This window comes from Bombus flavifrons, chromosome 14 (genome assembly GCF_040668555.2).
Source record: "Bombus flavifrons isolate JBK064 chromosome 14, iyBomFlav1_principal, whole genome shotgun sequence".
Lineage (NCBI taxonomy): Eukaryota > Metazoa > Arthropoda > Insecta > Hymenoptera > Apidae > Bombus > Bombus flavifrons.
Window position 1 is genome coordinate 9399708 of NC_138455.1, and position 19296 is coordinate 9419003.

At 36.6% G+C, this 19296-nt stretch overlaps 3 protein-coding genes across 12 annotated transcripts in view; 1 reads left to right on the forward strand and 2 right to left on the reverse strand.

The window, feature by feature from the left end:
* pio (zona pellucida domain-containing protein piopio) overlaps positions 1-10830 on the forward strand; it is a 72949-nt gene extending 62119 nt beyond the window's left edge. The window contains exons 5-9 of the mRNA XM_069127141.1: positions 4631-4798; positions 5057-5262; positions 6317-6479; positions 6657-6842; positions 7165-10830. Of these exons, the coding sequence (XP_068983242.1) occupies positions 4631-4798; positions 5057-5262; positions 6317-6479; positions 6657-6842; positions 7165-7368 (927 nt within the window). The 3' untranslated portion in view covers positions 7369-10830. The remainder of the gene's footprint in view (positions 1-4630; positions 4799-5056; positions 5263-6316; positions 6480-6656; positions 6843-7164) is intronic.
* Positions 1-11901, reverse strand: part of MED24 (mediator complex subunit 24) — a 98177-nt gene extending 86276 nt beyond the window's left edge. The window contains exons 1-3 of one of the 3 annotated variants that reach the window (XM_069127131.1): positions 11772-11901; positions 11580-11676; positions 11310-11509 (exon numbers count right to left, since the gene is read on the reverse strand). The gene's annotated coding sequence lies outside the window, so the exon portion shown is untranslated. Of the gene's footprint in view, positions 1-11309; positions 11510-11579; positions 11691-11771 lie in introns of those variants that run through there. The other 2 variants (XM_069127134.1, XM_069127133.1) reach the window with 2 other exon arrangements.
* A 544-nt stretch (positions 11902-12445) lies between these two features.
* The window catches only part of LOC138186744 (R3H domain containing protein encore), a 31249-nt gene continuing 24398 nt past the window's right edge, over positions 12446-19296 (reverse strand). For 7 of the 8 annotated variants that reach the window (XM_069126884.1, XM_069126876.1, XM_069126881.1 and 4 more), the window contains exons 12-16: positions 19069-19242; positions 18830-18992; positions 18561-18747; positions 18267-18370; positions 12446-17378 (exon numbers count right to left, since the gene is read on the reverse strand). In XM_069126884.1, coding sequence (XP_068982985.1) covers positions 17329-17378; positions 18267-18370; positions 18561-18747; positions 18830-18992; positions 19069-19242 — 678 coding nt within the window. In that variant the 3' untranslated portion in view covers positions 12446-17328. Of the gene's footprint in view, positions 17379-18094; positions 18125-18266; positions 18371-18560; positions 18748-18829; positions 18993-19068; positions 19243-19296 lie in introns of all 8 variants that reach the window. The other variant, XM_069126882.1, reaches the window with a different exon arrangement.

A 19296-nucleotide genomic window follows, 5' to 3' on the forward strand; every position in this document is an offset into this window, starting at 1 on the left:
GTGAAATAATAATATATCGTGTACTTGCGTCAATAACTCGATGACCATTGCTTTTTCTACGAGAATATAAATTCGTACTCTTCAATAGCGTGTGTATATTACTTCATTTCTGCGGCTTATTTTGTTGCTTATTTTATCCGCTTCATCACAGGATTATTCGAATGATTTTCTCCTTTTGATATCTTCCTTTGATGGATCTCTTCATTTATGCATAAATTATTATGGAATATTTCCCCATTCTTTCGTTAAAGACTAATGGTACCTCACAATATACGACAAGTTTTATTATTCAAACTTCGAGATTGAATTTTAAGACTCAAGGAATTTTTGAATAGCCTTCAGGCAAGGATAACTATAAAAGAAATTTATGAAGGAAGAAATCTTCGATAAAACTACTAATAGAGACGAAGATCAATAGCGGTAAGCAGTTACGTAACGAGGATCGGGATTAATTGAAGATCGTTATGAGCTCATTCACGCAATAAGCACGTAGATGTAACTACTCGACTATGGATACGTTGCATAAGCATTGACCTTCGATAATAAGCCTCACAATTTATGATAATAGGTATCTAAGTTTACATGGTGTTACACCATCGAACGACTGCGTTGATCTTCAAAATTTTCCGCTGTATATGTATATATAATAAATATAAAAGGTATATGTACTTCCATAATTATAATCGATTATATAATTATACTTGCCAAGAACCAATGAACTGAGACTTCGAAGAGTCTATTTACATCTCAGAAACCGCATCTACAAGCCGTAAAAAAGAAACACAGGCGAAAAAAACTGAATTAAAGGTAACCGAGCATCAGGAATTTCCCATGCGGATAATACGAGCAGAAGATCGCGGTTGAGGTGAATCATAGAAAAATGTACGTGAGGGAATACGAAATTGTAAAAATGCATCGCGTTCACCAGGGTGGTCTCCGCCAGGAGAAGAAATACAATACTAAAAAACGATCTATCCGAGTCTTTTTACTTTCATCCGACTGAGTTAGATCCAACTAAGGATCGTGTGACAACACACGGTGAGGCTGGCTTTAGGGTGTGGTGTACATGAATACCGCGAAGAAATCATGGTCATGACTGTAAATAGAGTACACGAAGGGGTCCAGGATCGGTTCTGTCCTGGCCATAAATGCAATACCCCTTCGTTGCTAGGTAGGTGTGAAACGTAAAGTCAGCGATCTGACGAGGCTCGGGCCGATGCACTGCAGATTGCGAGTATCCTTGCTGAGGTCGGACGCCGAGCTTCGTCGAAGGTCGTTGCCTGCTCGATATACACGGTGTACCTTGAGAATTTTCGCCCAGCCTCCGCACCGTACACGTTCGCCTCTCTCCGTGGCACAGAAAGTGCTCAACTTCGCGGGGAAAGGCGGATATGCCAGTCCAAGTGTGTTTTTTGATGTCGTCGAAAGGATTCGTGCATATCGAGCCTTTGTTGCTTCGGTTTTCAGCGTAAAACGCAAGTTAGGTGATTTGGCAACTGGTCTTTGAAAGAATTTCCGTATTTTCTGTTTCTGCCACTCTATTTTCGGTTCCATGCGAGTTACAGGATCCAGAAATTGATCTCTGAAAGGATTCTTGTGTTTTATGTTTCGATCGCTTTGCTTTCTGGTTCAAAGTAGGTTGGATGATTTGGAACTGATCTTTAGGAATCTTTGAAAATATTTGTTTGCATGTGATTTGAAAAGATTAGCGTATTTTTTCGTTTCTGATACTGTATCTTCGAAATCTACGTTAATGAATCTAGAAATCGATCTTTGAAAGGAATCTTGTGTTCCCTGTTTCTTTCGCTTTGTTTCTGCGTTCGAGGCAAGGGAAATGATCTAGAAACTGATCTTGAGGAATGTTTGGAAAGGAATGTTTCCTGATGATTCCATCATTAACTTATCGTATAAAATAAATACACGATATTCGTATACAACTATACCATTAAATACTCATTTTCCTTTCAATAAATAGAAAGTATTCTTCCATTATTAAAATCCATTAACATTTTAATCGACTGCCTTAGGAATTCAAGATATTCTCCGATTACCAATTCAGGTTTATGGAAACTGGCACATTTTATAAAATATAGTCCAGATGTTATCATAGATATTCGTTACCTATGATTATGAGAATTAATTGGATCCCTCGATTAAGTTTAATACTCTCCACAAGATATGATCATTCTCTTTTTTTTCAACTAACTTAATCCGTTCTGTTGTCGTGATATCCGCACATTTTTATTACACTTTGTTAACGGTTTAATAATCCAACAAGGAGAAGATAGGACGAGAAGAGGACAATTAATTCGAGGTGTGTTAATACGTTAATGACGATAATGATACCGCGTCGACAACGACAATCACGACTCCGAGTTGCTTGGAAGATCCTGTCAAGGTCGTGGTTCTTGATTTACAACGCGGCTCGGAAGCACGAGGTATCTCCTCGGCGGTGTAAACCACAATATACGTCATTCTTCCAGAATATTTTCTTCCACGATCAAATCTTCGTAATAACCTCGTAATAAATTCTCCTTGTTAATGTTCCAAGATGAGTCTGAGAAGCAACGAGACTGGTAAAGTAAAAATATTTCATAAATATTTTATATGTACAGCGGAACACGAAAGTATTTAGACACTTGGCACAGAACATTTTTGTGAATATTTTATGTCTATTATGTAAAAGATTTTAACATAAAACATCATCGTGATTCTATCGATCAAATTTGAAACCAATCCAAACAAGCATATACAAGTTACGAAACAAAATTTACTTCAAACATATATTTAGTAAAAAGTTAACGCAAAGCATGAATAGCCATCGTAAATGTTTTAAATATACGTAAACTGGTATCGTGCAATTTTTATATATATTTGAAGACTTGTTTTAAATTGTACCAACGTAATCATAACAGTCGAATCTTACAACAATGCTAATGAAATTTCAAAAAATATATATATAATACAATTAATATGTTTATGAAAGGTGGCTGCGAGTGTTCAAATACTTTCGTAAGACTGTGTAGGCTGTTCCTTTTATTCCAAACCTTTCCTGTATCCTTTATAATCCGTCACTACTAGTAGCCATTTAATTTTGCACGTCGATTAACTCCTTTTGGCGCATTCATGCATACTGGCTGCCGGATCATTACCATTAATGCAAACGATAATCGCCACTAATGAGAGTAATTCGCAATCAAAGCTTCCTGCTACAACGACGAACAATAAGTGTAATCAAACGACCATGATGATCGTTCTTCGAGAACAGGGACAATTATCTGTGGGCGTTGTAGCGATTACATGTTTGCTTAGCGGCCTCCTGTAGCCCAAGGATCAAACAAAAGAGGAACGAAGGAGCCTGAAGTTTAAAAAATTCACTTAAAAATAATCCCATGTTTTATGGATCGATACGATGTCAGAAACTGGCAACTTCGTCAATGGAGACTTACATCCATACTCCAGGCAAAAGTCTGTGTAAAATTTAAAGAAAGTGATGGACACAGTCGATAAAATGGTTTAAATTGTTCCAATTTTGAAACTAATATAATAACTGTCCTGATAAGACCCTTCCTACCGTAAGAACTGCTCGAGTACTTTCGTCAGCGAGTGTGAATCTTCAAATATGCTTCAGCGAGAGCCTTTGAATGAAACGTGAATCAACCGAGAGAGTATCGAGAAAACTAATAAATAATCAATTTCACTTGGTCGGCGGTGCACGAAAGGGAAACGAGCTGGCCTGGCAAAGCAAAGTGGACGTGGCCGAAGGAAGAAATGACGGAGTCGCTCCTTTCTCGGCGATATAAACGAACGAGACGAAGGAATCAGCGAAGAGAGAAGGCGAGGAGCGAGAATGGTCCGGTTTTTGCTAGCAGGGTGCAAGGACAGACGGATTGCTCACAGGACTGAAAGTCGTGGGGAACGTGATCAGCGTCACCGAAACGCTCGTAAACGAGAGAATTGCAACAGCCGGCACCGAAAGCCGCCTATACGCACCGCGTTTTTGCCAAGCTTGTTTGAACAACTAACCAGACGATCGTAGTATAATGGTACAGCGTAGAAATGGTAGAAACGGGGACACAGATAAACATCGCTATAATTTTACTTGATTTACTTCATGTGTTTGTTGCCATAAAGGAGGCGCTTTGGTTCAAAGTGGTTCTGACAAGTAGTTTAAGCTAGGATCAAAAGTGGATCAAGTCAGTTTGAAAGATTAGAAAACGTTGAAATTTACCACTGATAAATAGATCGTAAATGGTTTTACGTATTTATGAAAAATCTGGAGATGCAAGAATGCATATAGAATACGTATAATAAGCAGAAACATATAAAATATATAAAATCTCTAATTAGGTTTCCTTTTTTTAATAATATTCATAAAAACATGAATTTATATAATTATCTACAATCTAGCGACCAAATTTGGAACGATATTCGATTTGGAGTGGTTGGACAGTGATTTTGGAAAGTAATTAAGGCTAGGAGCAGAGGTAGACTAAGCTAGTTTGATGAGAAAAATTGCACTCTTGGTAAAATTAAAGACTACCAAATTTGGAATCATATTCTATAATTTAAGGATGATGGTATTCATAAAGCTGAATAATAAAAAAAAATTGTCGAAACTTTGTTATAGGACGACGGTGGTATCGAGTACTTCAACACTATAGTGGTGCAGCCGCACCTGAAGTTGATCACGAACCAGGGCAGAGGTTTTCACGTGAGATGCCGATACCAAACACGAGACAAAGTAGTAACGAACGATCAAACCCACGTGGCCATGCTGCAGTCTCTACCGCTTCAGGTAACGATGCCATTTTCCTTTGAAATCCTACGATCAATGAGACATGTTCATTCAATTATTGCTACAAGCCCTAAACCCGAGTTACATCAACGTCAAACATGATTACGGCATTCAGGATGAGCCTATTTTCTAATTTAGCGAAAGACGAGTCAGAAGAAGCTTTTTCTCTTCACCAAGCAAAAAAGTATCGAGCAATCGTGAAAGATCGGGAAACGTTCCGCAGATGAATAATAAATTGCGTTTTACGTCTCTCGACAGGCAACAGCTCCTATGCCAGGATGCACGATGAAGATCTTCAACGGAGATCCAACGAGGCATCAAGTGGCGGAAAACGTGAAGATCGGGGACCCTTTGACCTTGGTCATTAGCATCGACAAACAGGAAATGTTCGGGCTGAAGATCTCCGACTGCCTGGTGCGCGACGGCTTAGGATGGGGAGAGCAGAGACTCATAAATGACGAGGGGTAATTTTGTCTTGCATATCTTTGGCAAATGTAAATGATAAATATAATATTTAAGAGTATACGATATACATATGTTTCGATGATTCGAAATGTATAAGGTTTACAAGAGATGCCTTTTTTGAAGAACTAACGTTCTGACGAAATACAACAACGTGAAACAATTATATATAATTTAGGTAGACAGGTTCTTGTGAGAATGATTAAACCGCATGGGTTTCATCCTTCGGATGTTTAATTCATCAGAAAGATCGAATATATAGATTCTTATGAGTATGCACTTCAGTCTTCGATAACTGTGGTCCTTTGTTATAAAATGACGAACTAAATCAACTTCCTTTGGATGCTGAACATTGAAAAGAAACGGTGACTAATATATCTTTGCCCAACGATTCACATTTACCCATCGATGAATCAAACCAAACAAAAATTCTCTCTTCCATTTTACTTCGTTTTTCATATTTATTCCATCCGCGGAGACGTTTAATAATAGACAGGTTAGCGGACGTAAGAATAATTCTTCGACCGGTACAAATAAATTGTTCGCGTCAGAGCATCGTATGAATTATTCAAGGGTCGGAATTCAGGGTATAAAGCGGGCCGGTTCACTGACTTCTTTTCATAAGCAAATCAGCTGATCCAACCAACAGGTTGCACGCACACTTTCCCTCTTGATTTGTTCGTGCAATTGCAGAATATTCCTAGTATTCGCCTTCTATTTTCATATTGATCGATCTCGAAAGAACAGCCTCTGCAAAGATTATATAAGGAAAGAAAAGTATATGTTAGAAATTTCTGATAGCAAATTATTCATATAATTTCAAAGTTCTGATGCAAGACCTGTTTTTCTGAGGTTTATTACCAGAAAACACTTTCCAATTTCATTCGTTCTTCTCGGCACAATGTTCTCTCCCTTTTAAGACTTTAAATGTTCTCAGTTTAAACGATCAAATCCGCCATACTTAACAAACTAAGTATATATAATTATCAATTATTGTAATTAAAAGTATTTTCACATTTAGCACATCTATATACAAAAACTGTGTTGCTATTACAGTTGCCCAGTCGACGGTGAGATCATGGGACAATTCACGTATAACGAAGATAAGACGGAGGCAAGGGTGAACTTCCAGGCGCATAAATTCCCCTACACAGCCAGTGTCTACTACCAATGCAACGTCAGACTATGTGTAAAACACGGTGGAGGATGCAGCAACACGGTAATCAAAATTCTACCTTTCTTCTTCATAGAAATTCTCTTCCTCGTAGTTGTTGAAAGATCGTTTAGAAAGATTGGGAAGAACTATGTAATTGTAACAAGTTGGGTAGAAAGAAGATCCTACGAAGAATCATTTGGAGAAAATCCAAAAGAAATCATCAATATTCCACTGTTGCAGCCACCGGCGTGTAATTTGGTATCCAGACGTCGCAGGGACACTGCCGACGACAACACAGTGAAAGGTGTCGAAGGCCTGGACGGAGGAACGCCAGCTACCATCGAAGTTTATAGCGGACTATACGTGAACGAAGCCTCGGACGTTGGCTCCAAGTCAGACTTTACCGACGACGTCTTCAGAGAAAGGGTTAGTCGCATTGATATTCCTGTCCGTTTCCATTTCCTGGTAAAATTCAGAAACATACGTAACTTCGTAGCTTTCGTTCGTAAGACGTGTGAGACGAAAATATAAATTATCAAGGAAAACACAGTGAAGCAATTTTTAATACATTAGACAGGATATTCAGAGGAATCTGCTAAAAAATTGAAATCAAAACGCGATAGATTCAATGAAACGTGTAGTAGTACAAATGTTAGTTTGTAGAAAATTTAGAAGAAGTTTCGAATCGAAGAAGACTAAAATTTATCCATTTTCTGATCCTGAGGAACTCGGCTTATATAATTTGCAGACTATCGACGATCCCGACAACATCTGCATTTCGCAGAGGAGCTTCGCCATCGGCATCGCGATCGCGGGTCTGATCCTCATGCTGGTGGTAGTCGCGGCCATTCTAGCACTGCTGGCCAAGAGACGACACAAGAGCATCTCGACGACGGGCTCGTCCATCTACAGCGGACCTTACACGAACACCGCATATAGTCACAGCAGCTAAGTTCATCCGAACCTCGATATCCTCGAACAAACGAGGTGATTCGACTAAAAGAATGAAAAACTTTAGCTATATGGTAGTGAAGCGAGCGGCCAATCGATACTAATGTCGAGATGGAAATTTTTCCAATTATATCGGTTCTACGTTAGCCTCGGTGCATCGAGGTGTAGAGAATTTAGATGGATTAAACGAGATTTTGCTCAACTGCCGATGCTATTGTTGCTTCTTTGAAGAAATAGCTCAGAACCCTATAGGTCCGAACACGTGGTCGAATGTGCTCGATTAAGAGAGGGTGCACCACCTTAAAAATGTCCAAAAATAGATTAACTCTAAGAATCTTCTTTGGATAATTATGATACATAATGAAAACTCCAAACTTTTTCTTCATAATTTCCTCTCTAACTTCGTTTGTGAATTTCGGAAAGGAATTTGGAAACTACCTAAAACCTTCAAGAGAAGTATAATAAGGTTCGATTTGTTCAAACTGTTAGGGCGGTGTACCTTCTGAATCAAGAAATTTCTGCGTATTTTATTCAGATACGTTTCTTGCCATCCGTTTGATAACGCGTCCCAACAACTGCCCTTTCGAAATTCCCCCAATTATAAAATTGTTCATAAGAAGCACGTGTTAGAACCTGAGCAGTTTTAGAGAAATCCTAGCCTAGCCAGAGACAACTTGAGACGAATCGACACGAAATCCTTAGGATTAACTTTAATATATACGTTATATTATTATTATTTTTATTATTATATTATATTATATTATATTATATTATATTATATTATATTATATTATATTATATACATATTGTATACTAGTCCGGTATACGCTGTCCTAGCTAACCTAGCAGCCGCACTAAAAACAGAAGGCGCACCATATGAATATTCTCTCTGTCTCCATTATCCTGGCAATTTAACTTAATCATCAGCGCAGAACGACTCACTCTAGCGTTTAAGATAAAGTCGCCAGAGATACTTCTTAAGCGAATCAAACGCCCCAGTGATTTTTAACTACCGTCCTTCTTTTCCTCCTATCCCGATTTCCTAGCCAAGTATTGCATATTTCTTATCCGCATCTATGACAATTCTTTCTCAATATTTATAGTCACGGTCTTTTTATTCCTTCTTCTTTTTCCCAAATTTTGTGGCGAAGGGATAATCCCTGACTCCTGAAACTCGGTTACTTAAATTTTCAAATTCTAAGTTTGTTCTATCAGTTACCAATAGACTGTGGATTTTTATGCAAATTTATCTTTCGCTAGAGAAATGAAAGCTAAGAAGAAAACTTTCATTTGCTAAATATTATGGATTAAGTGTTATTACTTTCATGTAAAACGTATCAAGTCAAGGAATAATCCATTTATCTTACTTCTTGATAAATACAATTAGAACTTCGTTTATATGGACTTATCAAGTATGGACAAATAGTTCACCCATTTTTTCACTTTCAAGCTCCTCATAAATGCATAACAATCCACACTCTAGTTACCAGTTTGCTTCCTTTACAGAATCTTCGACTATGATCTTAATGAATATAATTTCCTCGTGACAAGCAATAAACAAATCACGAGCACTTAACCAGCTGCTGGCTAATCGATTACAGACAAGTTTCTGTGCATTCGAACGAATCGAGGCTGCTTCGAACAGGCAACTCGGTAAACTTGTATGGGATGCATCGGTTATTACGTGCTTCCGACTATGTGCTACGGTGTTTCGTGAGATTAAGTCCCGTTGCCGCGAGAACGAGGAGAAAAGAATCACGCTACATCGTCTTGTACACACCAAAGATTAAAAAGGTGTTAGGAGAAGGAGATACGCTATCGTTCACAAATATCTGGATACTTTTGTCGATTTGCAGTAACAATATAAGAATTGCAACGAATTGCACAAACTGGCTAATAGCAAAGTAATAATTAGAGAAGGCACTGGAAATTATTACAATATTTTTCCATTTTCATTTGCGATGTTTAAGATTATTTATATACTATCGATATTGAAGTATTAATTGTTCCAATATTTGGTAAACTTCTTTCACAGATATGAATTACTCTGATTAAATAATATGATGTTTATTAATTATGTAAAGAAAATATGCACAGCTACAGCTATTTGGAAAAACATTTCATGCGCATCAACCGAATATAAAATTTATTTATCGTAATTTTATAATGAATCTTATCAAATACAAGTAAATGTCCAGATACTTTTGAATGGTAGCGTATAAACCAGTGGAACGTCTCCTCGTGTCCATGACCACGGGACATTCGCATGAGTGTGGCAATAAACGAGTGCATAATCCATTATAACGCTTAAACGTAAACTAGTTTCCATTGAATCGAGGTGCTGCTCCGATAACGATGCCCTCTTTTACGGGATACTTCCGACTGTTACCTAGACAATAAATAAGGATAAAATATCTGTTAACGAATGACGTAATTTACGTTCAAATCGGAAGTACCCTGTATAATTGCTTCGTCGTTTCTTCGATTCTTTTACGACCAAAAGCTAATTGATGGACAAGCGTATCTCGTCGTAGAGAATCTAGTGACTTTTTGTGGAAGAAAAAGAATCGAAAAAGAAGTGAGGGTATTAGTTGCCGTTTTATTAGTCGCGTGGAGCGTTCTTTTCTTCTTAGTTTTTAATTTGTGAGGAAAAAAAAGAGTTACGCGGTCGCGTAAATGGGTCCAACGTGGTGGTGGGTACAGATCGTAAAATTTACATTTAAAGAGAACAGAGGGAAAGAAAAAAAAGATTGGACACGCAAACGTAACACTCGTAACCTATAAGCTATACGCAAGAAATTAAGAAAAAAAAGTATAAAAATGTTGATTCGGTTTACATGGAACCGCTTGTTCCGACGATTGTCTCTGTACACCTACGATCGCTCATAAACTTCAGTTTGGTCAGGAACATCGTACAATAAGAATTTTTATCGTAAAATTATGTTAAACGATGGAAAGTGAAAATTTACTATCATGTAAAAGTATAGCTAAAAGATTAAAGTATAGCTAGCCTTGTCTAGAATAGCACGAAGATGTAGCATGACATCCAACAAAAATTCATCCAAAAATACTGTGAACTATCTAAGCTGTATAAAATCTAGGAGATACGACGTTCTTACTTGTAAGATAACTAACTTTTATGAAAAAATAATCGAAAATTCTTTGTCGCGATGTTTTACAAATGTGTAACAAAGTGCAATAATTTCGAGCGATCGGTAGCGTTAAAGAACGTCGTGGATCGAAAGCACTCGACGAATGGTATAACAAACGAGCGTTATCGTTTCGTCGTATTCGTGGCATTGGTTCATAGCGACATTGGGGATAAAAACTGCCTGTATAGAGTTCTTTTTGTAAGGATACGCGATTCTTCACTAGGTCCTGCAATGTTTCTCTGGACCCTTGTCCAAAACTTACAACGAACTTGTGTAAATAACGAAAACGTAATAAATCTTGTAACCATAAACGAACGTAGTTAATTAATACCACGGGGAAACATTCCGATTTCACTAATACAATTTATCCTGTCAGTTTTTTAGCGACTCATAGAAGAAAATTACGACATTAGTCATAGGTGGAAGTAAAATTTAATTTTACCATGAAATTATGAGCAATATACAGGCGATGATACTTTGCAATTGTAAAACACATACCCTAACACAGATGTAAATGTAGAATTTACTATATTGTAAACTAAACCTCAAGAAATATAACGATAACTTCTTCAATTCTTAAACATGATACTTCACTGAAACAATGACGAAATAAAAATCTATACTTGTACAGAAATCAATGAAACTATCCGATAAATTTTTTAACTATATCAACCATATAACCGCGATCGCAGTCAATCGGCTCATATTATTTATGATACAATTCATGATTGTATCACGTATAATGATGCAATTAGGAATACCGAATTTAAAACAAAATGAAGATTCTTACCATTTAGAAGCAATATTCTGATGTTGTATGTTAAATTTTTCACATTTACAACGAGCTGCCGGCAGTTGCCTCCTATTCCCAATATGACGTCGCGGGAAATGATGTAATTTCAAATCTTAGTTTCAAAATTCACCATCAGAGTGCGATTGCTTCAGGAACGTATCACATTCTATCAGCATCCGGATGCTATTCGAATTTTCCTAAAAATTTCCATGTCTCTCTGTTTACATGGAAATATGACGAATCACTGTAAATTAATATACTGCGAACCATTTCAGTCATTTTAATACTAGCTGTATCCAGAGTATAATTAGATAGTTTCTTTTTAAACGACAACGATAAAAACACGAGAATTTTTGTGATCAGCCTCAAACATTAGAACAAACATAAGAATTTTCGTGATCTGTCCGCAATATGTTAATAACTGTTATTATATTAATATATATGTTAAGTGTTGATAACAATTGATACAAATTCAGATTCTCACCATCTTGAAGCAATAACACGTCGTTGTATATTAAATTTTTGACGAGGTCTGCAGTTGCTTCCACCTTCCAGTATGACACCGCGCGAAATGGTGTAATTTCAAATTTTAGTTCACATAGCTACCACAGGACGCAGATAACTCAGCTACGTATTTTGTTCTATTAGTACCCCGATACTGTTCTTTCTCCAAATTTATTTTTGTACAAAATTTTATAATTCATTAAAAAATTGTTTGAAATATATGTACCATTAACAGGACAATTACTTGTGACGATAATATTAATTGACTTATTGAAAAACAGCATATGACGCTTATTGAATCCTTACTGCCGTAACCTTAACAAAAATATAAAATGTCATTCACCTGATGTAATATTTTATTCAAACTTTTATAAAACTATTTCAATTACGAGAAATTGAATAAAGACTTCAGGGAACTCAAATATAATCTACTTGAAGAAATTTATTGCTAAAAATAATGAAAAGTATACCAAAAAAGAACTCGGGAAACTACTTATTGGTAGTCGTCAAAAACCATTGAAAAAAGTCAAATTTATTTAATAAAATGATAAAATTTTTTGTATGACTTAACAGGTAACGGAAATAAAACGAATATTAAATGTTAGGAATGATTAAAAAATCTCGCAAAGTATCAAACGAGAGTGTCTTCTTTTTTATTGAATTATATATAATTCGTTTTTGGAAAATATGATATATATATGTATATAATATAACAAGAAATATAATTAGACTGACATGAGTTCTATCAAATTGTCCGGCTCTCTATGATGTTGTGCATCTTTGGGTTGGTAGTATAGCTCTTTTGTTTCCACCATACGATTCCTAATTTCATTCACCTTCTCGGTCACCTTCGTGATGCATATGCATACGAATTCTTCGATTCGTCGTAGGTTTTCTTTTGTTATTCCTCTTTTCTTCCCACACACACTCACTCACGCTTTCCCTCAATCATCTTTTCCCTATGTAACTCTTTGAGGATCAGCCTATGTATATATCTTACATATGTCTTTTACACATACATTTCTTTAAAATTATATACAAAATATGGAAACTCTTTTTCCACAAAATTAATGCAAATTTAATAGAATTTTTCATACAAAAAAGGGCCAAACATTTCAAAGAAAGTTTACTCTCTCTGAGACTCAAAGAGTTAACATCATCTTGACACAGTGTTTAGCCCAATGTTATCAGTGAATACATTTGAATCATCTTCTTATTTCTTAATACATAAATATTAACATTCAACCTTTTCACAGGACAAGAAACGATCTGAAGATATCCTGCACAGAAATCTCAGTCCAAATGAAAACTCTAAATTATAATATTAAGCATAAAGGCACAGCCATCGTTTACTCTTGTTCCACGTGATATGTCAAACGTAAAAGAAACAATCAGGTGTGATCTGGAAAGAATACAAATACGCAAGTGTAGCTCGTCTGAACCTTGTTTGTTGCATTTATATTCGCAGTCAAGATCAATCGACATTTCAGATGTATTCACCATGGGACATCGCATTCCATACTCACTAATCGTGAAAAACGATCTTGCAAGATAACGATTTTTCTTTTTTGATGTGAGACGTCGAGTTCACGCCAACTAGCATCTAAAAAGATCGGCAACGAACGAATCGTCGTCTGCTTTTTATTCTGCGTCCCGCACAGTGTTCAATGAAGGAAACGATAAAGAACGATAAGAGAAACTCAAATCAAAGGGTCGCCGATCTCCAATCTAACGCGCTATTTGTGGATGCGACGCACAAGAAGCAGCAGGATGAAGTTGCCAGAACTTCTTTACGAGATTACAAACTGAAAAGCTAACTTGTGTGGCGTTTTAGCCGCAAAAATAATCAATTAATTCACTCTTCTCTTCTCAAAAATAGAAAGTTCCTATCGCTTCTCGTGGAGCACGGATAACAATTGAAAGAGTTCAATTACACTCCTCACATGGCGGAAAAGCTTCAGCCGCGTGCCGGTATTTTATTGGGATCAGCTAATCGTGGCGCAAAAATTAATCAATTTTCAGGCACCCGGTTACACTTAAAGGCTAATGAGTGTTCGACGTGGCGACGCAATCAACGGAAGGTGATCAGGAAGATGCGAGGATCTCCAAACGAAAAAGCTTCGAAAAACTTCATATGCTCATTCTTTCGTACTCATTCTCATTTTCAATTTGTTTGTTTTTTGTTTCATATTCTCTTCACCCTTCATCGTTCATCCTCTCCCACTCTCTCACACAAGAATTCTTCATTTTATTCTTTTTCTTAATTCTCTCGCTATCGTCAATCTCCTTTTTTTATGTTGCATACAAAAATAGTAGGAAACGAACGTGAGGTTACAATGACTTTATCACCCGTTCTCTTCGTCGATCGTACATAGTTTTTAATATCCCTTGAGCCCATCATCCGGTAAACGAATGATTTCGTCGATTCTCTCGTTCCTTCTTCGTCCCTCTGTTTCTTTCCTCTTGCATTTCTACAATAGCCCAGGCGAACTTACGAAATCACTTGTGAACAGTGCTCGATACACCTGCTGATCACATCTCTAGACTCTCGACTCTTTCTTCCACAGCGTATAACACATGTGTATATTAAATAAAGCAATTTATTATAAAATAAGAACGCACCGAAAGAAAACGTTCCTGCAGAACGTGTTAAGCGGAACGAATCACGAGTGTGATGCAACAGCAGATGCATCGAGTATTCTGATAAAAGCGCATGCGAGCGAAATGAAAAATAAATAAATGTGACTATGCAATTACAATCATGACTTTGGTTCAGCTGCTCCGGTTGCACGACGTAAGCGCGACTGCCTGCAAATAACGCTCGACCATAAATTATATTATTATACACATTATGTACTTCTTTTCCTTTAATCGTATTCTCGCATCTTGTTCTCGTAATTGATTATAAAAATATCATAAAATTACGTAGACTGAATAACATTTGAAAATAATGAATTTCAATGTGGGGAATAAAATGGTGAACGTCACTTGCAAGCGGTTTCTCTCCATAATCGATATTATAATCCTGTTTCACATTTTTCCTTTCCTTCTTTTGTTAATTATGTTTTAGAGAGATTCGTGAACTGTTTTTCTTTTTTTTTTGTTGTTTTTTTGTTATAGGTACAATTATCTTCATTAATCACTACGACGACTTTAGGTACGGTTAAACACTACTTTGTTGTGCGCCCATCTCTTTATAATTGAAACATTTGAATAGTTTTAATCCGTCTAATATTTATTCTGCTCAGGTCTCTCTCGTTTCCACTCTCACTTTCTCCCTCTTTTTTACCTTTTTTTTTCTTTCGGTTCTTTTTAAATCTAGAGATCTTTAGATAAATTTATCACGCTTTCTTATGAAGAAAGTAGTGCCTCTCTTTCGCGTCGCTTGGCATAGGGTAGATAAAAGGTCGCGGTGCGCGCATTTTTTTCAATTAAATCTCATAAAAAGATAGGCACACCCTTCACCTACGTCCTGAAGTACAATCACCGTAAGCGAAGCTTCTGGATGGATTCCACTTGGTATTTCTCATGCGGAGCAACGTACACGTCTTACTAAAAACTTAATAGAAATGATATTTGAAATATTGAACTTAGATTTAGCATTGTTATTGATAGTAGATCTATTAACTAAAAATGAATGTTGCAATATGAAGATCGTCTACGTTGGTCCGCAAATGAATTTTTTTCACAGACGGAGACATTATTAATTACGACGATCACGCGTCACCATCACCGCTGCCAAACTAATTACATATTACTTCTTCGTAGAATCGGGCGTGAAAAGTATATCTAATTACGTAGTTCGGATATCTATAGGATTCAGAAGCGTGCTGTGAAGCTTGGAAGACGAATCATAGTTACTGTATGGAGCGTCTGTCGCGTTTTCATGTTCATTCCCCTCGTGAGGAAACCTTACAAAATAATACAGAATTGTCGTTAAACGTGCGCGTCTCGTATCGGCTAAAACGTTACATCAATTCCCTATTTACGGACGATCAACGGAAAAAGAGAAAGAATGGCTTTCTTTTAAAGACGTATATGAGACAGGTTTTCTTTCGTGACATTAAGCTGTGATGGTTTCGCGCTACTTATCTACTTGTGTCGAACTAGGTATATAGATCCATGTACTGAATACGTTTACATTTTCTCCTCCAGTGATACATTAACTTGTACTAAAGTAATTGTCAGAGATCAGAAGCGTTAGCGAATCTTAGAATGCAAGATGTCAGGGAGATGATTATTATGCCAGAGGGAACCTTCCGAATATAAATTGCATTTATCTCCCTGATGAAACATTTCGTTTACGCAATACTTATATACAATAAATCACGTTGCAAGTATCATTAAATATTCGATGAAATTATGGTTACTCTCGTCTTCGAATGAAAAGAATTGAAAGCTTTCTTGGAAGAATTCACAACTCCATAAAAGGCCGATAACGTGAAAAATCTTTTCGATATAAAATTGAGGTAGCAAATAATTTCATTCCTATCCGCGAGTCACAACTGGCAGCAATATTTTTGTTCTGTTCTGTTCTTCCTACTTCTTTCCCCTTCTTTTTTTTTTTACTTTCTCCTTTTTGTCTTTTTTTTAAGATTAACGCAACTCTTTGGTGGCAGTACACAGAAGAATCAATGAGCAATGATCATTCCTGAAAGAACGTAGAGCCGATCCAGAGATTCTGGCTGGACAGCGTTTTGCGGTTGCTACTGTAAACGTACTCAGTAACGTGTATTATATAATACTCGTACATTAGTTTTATCGTTATTTATAATGAGGATTTCCTAGCCGGTCGAGAATGATCCGTAGACCGGGCCAGGCAATCCATGCGTATATATCTGTGTTCATTTTAAAAGTACCTTCTCTTAAAAGTAAATCTCACATTCATATAGTATCTGTAAAACCGCGATTAAAATATCTCCAGATATAATATAATATACTGTATATATAATATATAATAATTGTAATAGTTAAAATTCTGTTCAGTAACTCTGTTCGGTGTGTACCACTGGGTCTATCTTGCCCTACGCCAAAGAACAACGCACAGATTATCCTTCCTTTATGCACTCAGTACATTTTCCTCTGCTTCATTTCTCTCCTTTGAATATTCTGATAATTCAGATTTTTATTATATGATCGGTATGAACGAATTTCAATGTGTCTTCCTTTTCCTTCTTCTTTATTTTATGTTAGTTTCATCGGTCACCGCATTTTATCAAAAGAGATGTATAACATTTTCATTTTTATCTTAGGGGTGATTTTCAATCTTGTTTGTTCCTTTTTCGATTTTTGTAATACGTGAATTTTTATATTCTAGTAGTGTGTGCTTTTTATATTTCTTTTCTCTTAGATATTTAATTAAAAGTATTATTAATATTAATAATAAGAATCATGTATGCATAGCGGTAAACCACGAGCTGCTCATTCGGTTCTTCTCAATTAGCCTGTAACGATATAATTGTCTTTTTCTTTACGTTCAGCACTGATCCTCTTCCAAAATTGGCCCGGGTACTTAATATTGTACCAGTTGGTTTCGGCGGGTGATTGTCACCTTCACGGTCCCTGAAATTAAAAGATTATTTCTGAGAGCAGCGCAGGCTTCCATTATCGATTCTCGTGATACAATGCCAGTGAATTGTTGTTGTGCAAATCAGGATTGCGTTAAACGAGTGTCATTAATATATCATATACATATACATATATCAGCTGATCTAAAGCATAGTTCCATGTATAGAGAAAATAGAAATCGTACGATGAATTGCAAATGTATCGTATAACTGTAGCTAATATAAAACAAATATAAAGAAGAAATTTTAAAAACATGTCGCTTCTGAATCAAAAATTTACCACGATATGTTTGTTTAAATCTATCTATATAGTCCGAGAGTGATTTAAGAAAAAAGAAATGAAACAAAACTTAGAAACTCGTTGTGCAACAAACGCAATATGTTTGCGTAAATAGATGAGCAAAAAGTAAATATTCCTACAGAAACCTGTGCGCGTGAGTGTGTAAGCGTACAGTGCTACAGTCATATATGCTCTGAAAATTGATGCTTCCTATTTTTTTTAACCTTGAAAAAGGTTCATATATAATGGAATAATCTTCAGTGACTTGCGCGTCAACAGGATACACTAAAATAGGAAGTATTTTCCAGGCACACTTTTCACACGAACAACAAATATCGACAAAGCGAAATCAACGCATGTGAAAAAGCACCTACGTTACAATGTAGATACCGTGTGTTCTTTTTGTAGTATTTTATACTGAAGTTCTGTACCTTATATCATATTGTCTTCCACAGGTTTCGCTTTTAAGGAGATACAAGAACGTGTCAAAAATTGTGTCACATTTCATTCTTCATAAGCGAAACAAAAGTAGAAAATAACAGAACTTTCAAGCAACGTACCGAGCGAACATCTAACTAATTAATGAATAATATCGGTTCTTACCTTCTCTGATATCTTTCGGAACATTAGACGAGAGCGACGGCATGGAAGGAGTCTGATAAAGATTGGGCCGCGCGCCTGTTGGTGGCAACGATGCTACTTTGGACCTAACGAGTAATTTATGTTACCGCTTCCTTTTTCATTTTAACACACTTTCGATACTTTGATAATGTTAGAATAATACAATAATAAAATTAGTATACTACTTCTTCCTACATTTACAGAACACCAGAACAGCGACATTCTCTATGAATAATTAATTAACTCGATATAAAATAATAAAGATTGATAAATTACCTCTGTTTACGAATTTTCTGATTTCTTCCATCAAACGAGGTTGGTGTACCAGCGCCTGAGGTATTCGATGAATAAGAAGGCGGTCGGTACGGTCGTGGACAACCTTGAACAACAGGTGGTGATGGTACTGGTGCATACTGCAACCGTGGATTGGCTGGTACTGCGGGATGCATCAATCTCATATCTCCTATAATAATAAGTAATCAATAAAGTAATGAAAAATGCTCGATTATAATGTAATAGAAATGCATAAAACGAATGCATTATACCTTGTACAATATGGACACCCTGATACATTGGCAGTGGGTAGCGTGGTTGGGGTTGTGCGCTTCTGTCCCCGCTCCCACTTCCGAACAGCTCGTGTGCTGGAGTAGGCGACCTGCTAGTTCTCTGAGAGTTACCTGGCGTTGAAGCTCGTACACCAGCAACAACCTAAGATGTCAATCGAACAATCTTCATCATTAAATTTTTCTGATTTCGTTCGATATAACTATCTCAAAAAACCCACAGGAACATTTTGCCTAAAAACGAGATTGGGAACCAGCGCGGGAGTCATATAAGTTCCAGGAGGTGCAGGTGATGTGCCATTATGTCCGACTTGATGGCCAAATGTTCCATTGGATACCATCGTTGGTGGCGGATAGCTACCAGAGTTGACGTACATCAGTGGCATTCCAGGCATCTGTAAATTCATCGATTATAGGACTTATAGATTGATCTTAAGCTAACTGACAAT